The sequence below is a fragment of the Chrysochloris asiatica genome, unplaced genomic scaffold (assembly GCF_000296735.1).
Source record: "Chrysochloris asiatica unplaced genomic scaffold, ChrAsi1.0 scaffold00004, whole genome shotgun sequence".
Lineage (NCBI taxonomy): Eukaryota > Metazoa > Chordata > Mammalia > Afrosoricida > Chrysochloridae > Chrysochloris > Chrysochloris asiatica.
The window spans coordinates 23,520,659-23,531,337 of NW_006408522.1; the positions used below are offsets into that span (position 1 = coordinate 23,520,659).

The 10,679-nt window shown below is 41.2% G+C and overlaps 1 protein-coding gene across 2 annotated transcripts in view; it reads right to left on the minus strand.

The window, feature by feature from the left end:
* LOC102812047 (very long-chain acyl-CoA synthetase-like) overlaps positions 1-10,679 on the minus strand; it is a 64,594-nt gene that overhangs the window by 8,433 nt on the left and 45,482 nt on the right. For both annotated transcript variants that reach the window (XM_006831662.1, XM_006831661.1), the window contains one exon: positions 5,232-5,329. In XM_006831662.1, coding sequence (XP_006831725.1) covers positions 5,232-5,329 — 98 coding nt within the window. The remainder of the gene's footprint in view (positions 1-5,231; positions 5,330-10,679) is intronic.

The following is a 10,679-nucleotide window of genomic DNA, read 5'->3' on the forward strand; positions in this document are numbered from 1 at the left end:
CATATCTCAAATTGTTAATAAGTCTTCCTCCAATCCTGACGCCATGTTTTTCTTCATAGAACCCAACTTCTTGTATTATTTGCTCAGCATACATATTGAACAAGAATGGTGAAAGAACACAACCCTGTCGCACACCTTTCCCAATTTTATAACATTCAGTGTTCCCATGCTCTGTTTGAACAACTTCCTCTTGGTCCAGGTAAAGATTTCTCAGAAGTACAATTAACTGTTCTGGAATACTCATACTTCTCAATGTTGTCCATAACTTGTCATGATCCACACAATTGAAAGCCTTCGCATAGTCAGTAAAGCATAGGTAAACATCCTTCTGATATTCTCTGCTTTCAGCCAAGATCCATCGGACATCTGCAATGATATCTCTTGTTCCACGGCCTCTTCTGAATCCAGCTTGAACCTCTGGAAGTTCTCTGTCATTAGCTGACGTATAAACACTGTTATTGAATGTATTTTAGAGATTATCTCATTGAATCCTCACAACAACTCTATGTTATTGTTTGTTGTTAAGTGCCTTCAAGTAGATTCCAAATCAAAGGCGACCCTGTATAGCCTTAAAGATGCTGAGATCTTTGTTCAGGGTTACATGGCAAATAATTGGCAGTATCAGAAATGGAATGCAGATCCTTGAAGAAAAGAGCTGGTCATCTATCTGCTCCCCCTAATGATGGTAGCTTAGGAATGCCTATTGGGCTGTTGTATTCTGTCCCACAGTGTCAACATGACTCAGCATTGACTTGAGGGCACACACCGCTAGGCTTGCTCCAAATGCTATGCTGGTAATCATCTTTGTAGCCTTGATAAAAACATTTGGAGTGGGAAACAGGTCAACCTGGTGGATAAAGCAAGTTGTTTTTGACTCCAGTTCATCGTCTCACTCCACCACCATCAGTGACTGAGTTCTGGTTGTTCTTCAGGCTACGGGGTTGGTCTGTTGTCATGCTTCCAGGCACAAAGGCCACCTCTGAGACCTACTTATTTAATCAAGATTCCTAATAGCTTTGGCTTCCTGCTTTTCAGAGAAGCTGAGGGACAGAAAGGTGAAGGTGAGGTGCAAGGGTGAGCTGTTTGTTCCCTCGTGTTGATGCTTCTTATTCCCAGTAGGTTGTGTTCTCCACAGAGAAACAGATCCTAATACCAGTTCTTCCCAGTCAGGCAGGGCTGTAAGTGGAAAGGTATTTAGAACAATTACCATGGTTTTCTTGTGAGGACAGTGACAACTTGTAATATATTTCTTACCTGATCCAGCAGACCCAGTGGGAGTCCAGCTGCCTTTCCCTGAACTACTTAGCTATAATCAGAGAGGGGTGGTGGTGGTGGAAGGAGCAGGCGCTCCCTTCATCACCTGGGTCCTAGCTTTCAAATCCCTCTTCTGGTGATGGTATGTTTATCAATGATTCGTTGTTGTTGTTGTTGTTGTTGTTAAGTGCCATGGAGTTAAGTTCTAACTCATAGTTACCCTGTATAGCATTTCTGAGGAGCAGCTGGTGGGTTTGAACTGCTGACCTTGTGGTTTGTAGCTCAGTGCTGTTCCTACAGTGCCATATCAGGAGTCTAGCAGGCATTAAATAAAAGGAAAAATGAAATGAAATACACCCTCCTTTGGTTTGGCTCTCAGCTGAGGGCAGGAGCTAGGGCAGCAGAACCTCTGTCTCTCGGGCTCCCTGGTAGCTGCCTGGAAGATGCCAGTCTCAGGAATCTAGAATGTCTCCAATAAACTCCTTTTAGAGTAAATGCAAGGATTGAATTCACAGAAATCTCATGTTGACTGGCTCATTCTTGCTCTGGTCATGGTGATGGCCAGCTGTGAGAAGATGGGCCTGCTGGGTCAGAGCCCATTGCTTCATCCAGAGGTTGCTTGGGGATTGTTCAGTATGATGGCAGTAGTTCTGGTCTACAGCAAGTGTGGGCTAGGTCTAAAATCAGCTTTGGTCAGAGGTTTCCTACAGCTGCACTCTCCAACTGATAGTTATAAAGGAGCCTCAGGGGCACAATGGTTAAATGCTCGGCTGCTAACTGAAAGGTTTGTGTTGGAACCCACCCACAGCTCTGTAGGAGAAAAGACCTGGTGATCTCTGTAGAGATCACAACCTAGAAAATCCTATGGGGTAGTTCTAGACTGTCTCATTGGGTTACTATGGGTCAGAAATCAACTCAATGACACAGAATAACAATAACAGCAATGTATGGGTATTAGAATGAAAATTATTCTTAATTGAGTATCATTTAGAATTTATTTAAAATTGAATTCCTTAATAGCACTAGCCACATTCCCAGTGCTTAATAGGCACATGTGGCTATCAGCTCCCATACTGGAAAGTACAGATATAGAACATGTTCATCCTTGCAGAAAGTTCTATTGTGAACTATTGCTGTTGAATTATTTGATATTATTTTTCTAGAGCATTTGACAGCTCTGGAGTGACATCTAGAGAAAGTCAACTCACCTCATTTCTAGACCCAGACTTACAAGTTCAATTCTGGTTCAAAGCTGAGATGTGTGAAGACCTTGTTCAGCTTCAGTGGACTAAAGCCTTTTTCTAGGTAGACCTACCACTTTTCTAGAATAGTCTATGTGGATGGGAGGCCAGACAGCAATAATCTTGGCACTGACAATCACAGAATCTGAGCAGAGGGAATGAATGAGTATTCGTCTCTAATTGTTCACAGATGCAGGAACTCTTACAGGATCCAGATAGAGCTCCAGCCTCTTTTTACAGATTCCAGCTGGTGGGACACTCTTCCCTCACAGAGGCCATTCTCTTGTTGGCTCCTCTGGTCACAGGAACGTTGTGAGTCTTAAATGAACTTCCTGGTCATTTCATCATTGGCTTAGTTTGACTCTGGAGCAAGGCAGAGCACAATTCTTCTTGCTCTTGTTGACTGACTCCCAACATTTGAAAGTCATTAACTACTTCTTCTTGGTTCTATATCAAGGCCTTCCCAAACCTTGCTGGAACAGACATGCAGCTTCTGAGTTCAAATGCCAGAAATTCTGATCGCTTAAACAGTTCCTCAGATGGCTCAGATGGTTGGTCAGATTTTCCGAAACAATGACTTTGCGCTTCTCAGACCAGTGCTTTTGTTTTTGAATTATGTAATATATATGTAACACAAAATACACTATTTTTTCATTTAAAAATGTATAATTGAAGAGCACTTACTATTCATGATATTGTGCAATCAGCATCAATATCTAATTACAGAAATCTTTGTCACCCCAAATCAGACCTTAGTGTTGTTAAGAATTACTGGAGGGTTTGTCACAACAACTTTGTGGCCACCGCACTCGCTTTCCCCCAAGGTCCTGGTTCAGTAGGTCTGCAGTGGGTGTAAAAAAATGTATTTTCAATAGGTTCCCAGGTGATGCTACCAGACTGTGGCTTAACTTGGAAGGTCATGGACTTTACAGCTTGGTTCTTTTCATTCCATATTTCCAGCTTACCTGTTGCTCACATATTTACTCTTTGCATTGTTACCTTTATAAAGTTCATCATTTAGACATGTACCCAAATCCCTGGTGGTCTTTGAGGGCCCCAGCCTGGTGCAATGGCTCACAACTGTGATGTGGACAGGTATGAATTCAGCTGAAGATCTCCATAGATTCTCCTCTGGACCAATATGAGAATTGTCCTGAGTGCCCTCACACCCTGACTTGAATCTCTATGCTTCCTGTGTTGTCATTGTGGCAGAGTTAAGGAGGAACCGGAAATATTCTTTCTATTTATATAAATAAGTCAAAATAACGTACAGTCATGTAAAAATGCCACAGTTCTAGAAATAGGGATGTTGGAATTTTCCCTTATGGGGAGTTCTATTGTGGCACTGTAGGAGAAGCACTCTACCTCAAGGTCCATTTGAACCACAAAGTTGGTAGTTCAAACTCACCAGCTGCTTCTCAGAAACCCTATACAGTATCGCTATGAGTCAGAACCCAACTTGATGGCACTTAACAACAACAACACCTTGTGTGGCATCCTGTTGTGCCACTATAGGATAAGCACTGAATTGTTAACTGCAAGGTCGACAGTCTAAACCCACCAGTCACTTCTCAGAAACCCTATCTATGGTCACTATGAGTTGGAACCCACTCAAATACACTTAATAACAGCAACAGCACCCAATGAACCAAACAGGGTTTTGTTCTGTTGTACATAGAATCTCCATTAACAGCAAAACAACATCCCATATTTGGACACTGATTTGTAGGGTCCAATCATCTCTGGCATTTATAATTTAAGTGATTTCGTTTCATGAAATTTTACAAATATTTGTATGTGCTAATTGTTATGCAATTAAAATGAACCAGCTCTCTTGACAATATTACCTGCAGGGAAGGCATTATCCCTCTCTTTAGTGGTTTCCTTGCAGTGGAATAGCTAGAAAGTGCTGGAGTCAGCATGTAAACTCAGACCTTGGACAAAGCCTGGTGACAATAGTCTGTGTGTTGATTCTGACACTTACTGGGGTGGGCTGAGCTGTCAATCTGTTTTAAAAAAACCGAGTCTGGACTTAATTACCTCCTTGGTTTTTCCCCCCAGCAATGATATTTACTTTTATTTCTGCCTCCCAGTTCAGAGGTCAAGACACCATTGCCCAGCTATCAAGTGTGAGGCAAGTTTTCTGTCAAACACACTGGGGAACCTGCATCAGGAAGAGACTTGGCTTACCTGAGAGCCCAAGAACATCTGGGGAGCTGAACCACAGAGGGGGGTCTAGTTCACATGTACTAAACTGGTGCTTATAATGCCATATAACCAGACATAGGTTTCTTAGTCTCTCGTAAAATAGTTTTATTCTCCCACTAGCAGGCTAACTGCAAGGTTGGTAGTTCAAATTCACCAGCTGCTCCACAGGAGAAAGATGAGGCTTTTTATTCCTGTAAAGATTCACAGCCTCAGAAGCCCTACACAGGGTTGCTGTGAGTCAGAACTGATTCAATGGCGTAGGTTTGGCTTGATTTTGGGTAGCAGGAGGAATAAAATGTCAAATTCTGCCCTAGGGTTAAATTTATCTTCAGTTCCTGTGCTGTTTTAGGTATGTTGTTGTTAAGAGCCAACGAGTCAGTTCTAACTCATAGCAACCCTGTACAGAACTTCTGAGGCGTGGCTGGTGGGTTTGAACCACCTATCTTGTGTTTAGCAGTACAGTGTTGATCCTACAGTGTCATATCAGAGCTACATTTTAGGCATGGATTGATAATATTTTATATATACCTGGCACAGGCACTCCGTAAACATTAACTTCTTGGACAAAATCAACCAGTCCCACTGTGTCAGCGACTTCAGTGGTGGCCACATTTTCTCCTTTCCATCTGGAAGAAAAAACAGTGTGGTTAGCTGGTCAGCTGATTCGTTCTTACTTTCTGGCCCAGGATGCACTGACGGAGAGCAGGTGTTTCCTCCAGACACTGCAGGGAGTCGGGCCATGTCTTCCCCATCTTGGGTCCCCAGTTCCCCAACTCAGTTACGGAGGAGACTTCATTGGTTGACTCTGACTCAAGGTAAGTCCATGTGTTTCAGAGTAGAACAGCACTCCATAGTGTTTTGTGGCTGTGACCATACAGAAGTGGATCACCAGGCCTTTCGTCTGAGGCCCTTCTGGCAGTATTAAAACCACCAACTTCCAATCAGAAACTCCCAGGAAAAGGTATAGACCTAGAAACTAAAATGTAGTACTTTATTCTAACCACGTGAATGATAATACACAGAATGATGTAGCTCTAAAGTTAAAATAGGAGGGTACGTTACAACATACTGCTACAATATCATAGAAACGTCTATTTAAAAACATCAGAATATGAAGCTATTGTTTCTTGGCATATCTTTCATCTAGGTCTATCCATGTCTAGGCATTATTTCCATCGCTCTTACTCTTCCCTGAACAAATTAACTACAATTATGGGAAGAGACAGTGGAAAAGCTCCATGTCATCAGCCAAAACAAGGCCAGGGGCAGACTGTGGAATAGACCATCAATTGCTCGTATGAAAATTCAGACTGAAGTTAAAGAGAAAATGAAAACAAGTCCAACAGAGCCAAACTATGATCTTGAACATATCCCACCTGAATTTAGAGGTCATCTGAAGAATAGATTTGATACATAGACAAGAAAGACCAAAGACCAAAAGAATTGTGGGAATGACATCAAGAACATCATGCATTAGGTCATTAAAAAGACAAGGAAGAAAGAAAAGACCAAAATGGATGTCAGAAGAGACTATGAAACTTGCTTTTGAGTATAGCGATGCTAAAGCAAATGGAAGAACTGAGGAGGTAAAAGAGCTGAACAGAAAACTTCAGAGAGTAGTTTGAGAAGACAAAGTCAAATATTATAATGAATTGTGTAAAGATATGGACTTAGAAAACCAAAAGGGAAGAACATGCTCAGCCTTTCTCAAGTTGAAAGAACTGAGTAAAGAATTCAAGCCTTGATTTGCAATACTGAAGAATTCTTTGGGAAAAATATTGAATGATGAAAAAAAAATTGAACAACGCAAAAAAAAAATCAAAAGAACATGAAGGAATACACAGAGTCTATGTACCAAAAAGAAATGGCAGATGTTCAACCATTTCAAGTGCTAGCATATAATCAAGAGCCAATGATCCTGAAGAAAGAAATTCAATGTACATTGATGGCATTGGCAAAGAACAAGGCTTTGGGAATTGATGAAATACAAGTTGAAATCTTTCAACGAAGTGATGCAGCACTGGAGGCAGTCACTTATGTATGCCAAGAAATTTGGAAGGCAGGTACCTGGCAAACTGATAGGAAGAGATACATATTTTTGCCCATTTCAAAGAGAGGTGACCCAACAGAATGCAAAAATCATCGGACAATGTCATTAATATCACAGGCAAGTAAAAATTCGCTAACGATAATTAAAAAATGGCTGTAACAGTACACTGGCAGGAAACTTCCAGAGGTTCAAGCAGTATTCAGATGAGGACATGGAACATATGGGATATCACTTCTGACAGCTGATGGATCTTGACTGAAAGCAGAGAATACCAAAAAGATGTTTACCTGTGTTTTATTGACTACACAAAGGCTTTTTTTTTTTAATGAAAATTTTTTATTGTGAATTGAGTGATGGTTTACAGAGCAGTTCTTCAGTTTTAAATTAATCAAACCATACACTTTGCTTCATCTCAATGATTGCAATGCCATCAATCCCACTTCCTTCCTGTGGTTCTCCACCTTTCCCAACCCTTCTGAACTTTGTCCTGGGTAAATGCTGCCTTTGATCTTGAACAGTTGATTATTCTGTGGTATGTGTACCTCACTATGTTGTAGTCCCCCTTCTATTACTTGGCTGAAAATGGAGACGCAGGGGGTGAGCTCAGTTCCAGACCTGAAGGATGACCAAGGGGTTTCACCAGTTTCTATTTGACTAATAAGCCTGGTCTTTTTATTTATTTATTTATTTTTATGATTTTGAGTTTTGTTTGATCAAAGCATGTCTCTTTCAGTGTAAAAACCTTTTTTTTTTTTGGTTTAAGTTTTTATTGTGAATTATGTGATCGTTTACATGGGAGAACACCAGCTTTACGTTCATCCTATCGTATTTTGTTTCATTGTAATGATTACAATCCCCTCCATGCATCATCAAATAACCAAAGGGTACACCCTGCAAGTCTGCCCCCTGACCATCAGCACACAGCCCCTCTCCATCCCTGAGTCCAGAGTCCCCAGCTGCTTCATCTCTCCATGTCATCATCTCTGCCTCCATCTCTGATGTCACTGCTTCTCTGAGTAGGGTCCCACACTTGGCTCTTCTCACTTGATGGTCCCAGGGACCTCTGCTCCTGGACTGCAAAATCAATGACTCCCTTCTTTTGTTGCAAAACATCTACCTTTACATTTCTGACCCTCACAGTCAGTCCTGATAGCAACTATTCACTATTGTATCACAAGAGACCTATCTGCATCTCCTTCCATCAGCCTCGCCTAGACAGATAGGATACTACTCAGAGGAGATTCTACCTTGCTCCACGCCCTCTGGATCTAGGCTTTCTCTTGAAAGCTTGAAAGTCAGTCACTTCTTACCTTTGTAGCCCCCCCACCCTCATTTTGGGTAGCCAATGTCTAAGTTGCCCATCCCTGTCAACCCTGTGTACCGTGGGAGTGGGAATGATCCTCGCTGTAATGATTTGTTCCCTGTTTTGAACTACTACATCCATAAGTATAGGTCAACTTCATAAAATTGTAGAGGATTACTCTTTTTTACCTCTTCTTTCTTCTAGTTGAGTTCTGATCATCCAGCCATTGAAGTCAGGTCAAATGGGTACTATTTGCAAGGATGGGTGTTCTTGTCCCTCTCCCCTCACTTCATATCAGCTGGAAGCTTCACTCTGTGCTCTAGTCCTCTGTGGCTATGTTACTGTTTCTGGGCCCAGGAGTTCTGGTGGGTTCACAGGAATCTATTGAATGAGGTCAGACTTAGCTCACAACCTCATTGCTGTTTTTCCCCAACTTCTTCTTATAGGTAACCAACGTGGACACCAGCCAGACCACATGCCTGCTCGTGTATTCCCCTTGAATCTTAGTCTTGGATGGGGGTTTGCTCTGAGGGGACCTGACCACTTGCCTTGATGGCTCCCAAGTGAACAACTTGCTTGTTCTTGTAGTAATCAATCAGACTGCTGTTATTGTTACTGATTTTTCCTGTCGGTCTTTCTTTCACAAAGTATCTTCTGTTCTTCTAGCCACTCCAGGCTGGTCTACGTGTCCTTTTAAATGAAAATTTCCCACTTCAGAAGATTCTGGATGGGCTTCAGGATTCCATCTATGGTCTTATGCAATGCGAAGGCTCTGTGGGAAGCTTCTTTCACTGGGCATGGTCTAGACCCCTTTAAGGTATTCCAATCAGTTACAGGCTGAAGACAGACTTATAAGCTTTCTATGGTGAATGTTTCTGGCTATTCCTTTCTCCCCTCAAGTGTCTATTTTACAATGGTAAACAAGGGAAACCAAGATTCAAAAGACATCCAAGCATCTTAACATTATTTACTCTCTTTTAACCATTAAAACCATGCCTCAATCCCTGTATTCCAGAGCCCTGTTGTTCCAAGGTTGTGCATACATCATTATTTACCTCTGTCCCACTTAGCCCATGTGAACCTGCCTAACTGTTCTACCATTCACCTTGTTTTTCCATTCTTCTCCCCCTTCTTGTGTATTACCTCCCCCAGCACACAAGCTATCCTGTTTCTATTCCCTACTCTATGCTCCATCTTTCCCTCCCTCTCCTCACCTCACCTCATCCCATACATCCCGATGATCAGCAAATACATATATGTATTTTTTCCCTTTTAGGGTGAGTTCTTTTTCTTAATACTTTACAATAATGGTCCTATGCAGTATTTCTCCTTTTGAGACTGACTAATTTCACTCGGCATAATGTCCTCAAGGCTCATCCATGTTATGCAGTGGCTTGCAGCTTCCTTGTTATTCTTCAAGGTGGCATAATATTTCATTGTGTGTATGTACCACAATTTGTTTATCCATTTTTCCATTGATGGGCACTTAGGCTGCCTCCATCTTTTTGTTATTGTAAATAGTGCTGCTATGCACATTGATGTGCATATACCTATTTGTGTTATGGCTCATATTTCTTGTGGGTAAATACCAAGTAGAAGAATTGCTGGATCATAAAGTATTTCTATTTCCAACATTCTGACGAAACTCCATATTGCTTTCCAGAAGTTTGGACCATTTTGCAATCTCACCAACAATGTAAGAGGGTCCCAGTCTCTCCACATCCTCGCCAGCATTTATTGTCCTCTACTTTTTTGATCTTTGATGTTATTGCTGGTGTGAGACGATATCTCATTGTTGTTTTGATTTGCATCACTCTAATGGCTAGTGATTGTGAACATTTCTTCATATGTTTGTTGGCTGCCCGGATCTCCTTTTTGGTGAAGTGTTGTAGTTTCCTATATATTTTAGAAATGAGTCCCTTGTCTGATTTTTTCCCATTCTGTGGGTTCCCTTTTTCATAAGTTTTTTAATTTTTAATATGTCCCAATCATCTATTTTGTCTACTTTTGTTTGTGAACTTCTGGAAATGTTTGGTAGTCTGTGAATGCCCTGTATTAGAGCCCTCACATTTGTCCCTATTTTTTTCATTGATGGCCTTTATAATTCTGTGATTCACATTTAGGTCTTTAATCCATGCTGAGTTGGTTTTTGTTTAGGGGGTGAGGTAAAGATCTTGTTTCAGTCCTTTGGATATCGCTTTCCAGTCTGCCAACACCATCTGTTAAAGAGACTATCTCCTCCCATACAATATACTGAGACACTTTGTTGAAAATCAGTTGGCTGTATGTGGATGGGTTAATTTCTAGATTTTTTGATTCTGTTCCATTGAACTATGTATCTTTCATTGTACCAGTATCAGGCTGTTTTTACCACTGTAGTCATGTAGTAAATTTTGAAATCGAGGGGTGAGAGGTTTACAACCTTGTTCTTTTTTGTAAGCAGTGCTTTGCTTATCCTTGGTCTCTTTCCTTTCCGTATAAAGTTTGTAGTTGTTTTTTCCATCTCTTTGAAGAATGTCATTGGAATCTTGAATTTATCCCACCTGAATTTAGAGATCATCTGAAGAACAGATTTGATACATTAAACACTAAAGACCAAAGACCAGAAGAGTTGTGGGATGAC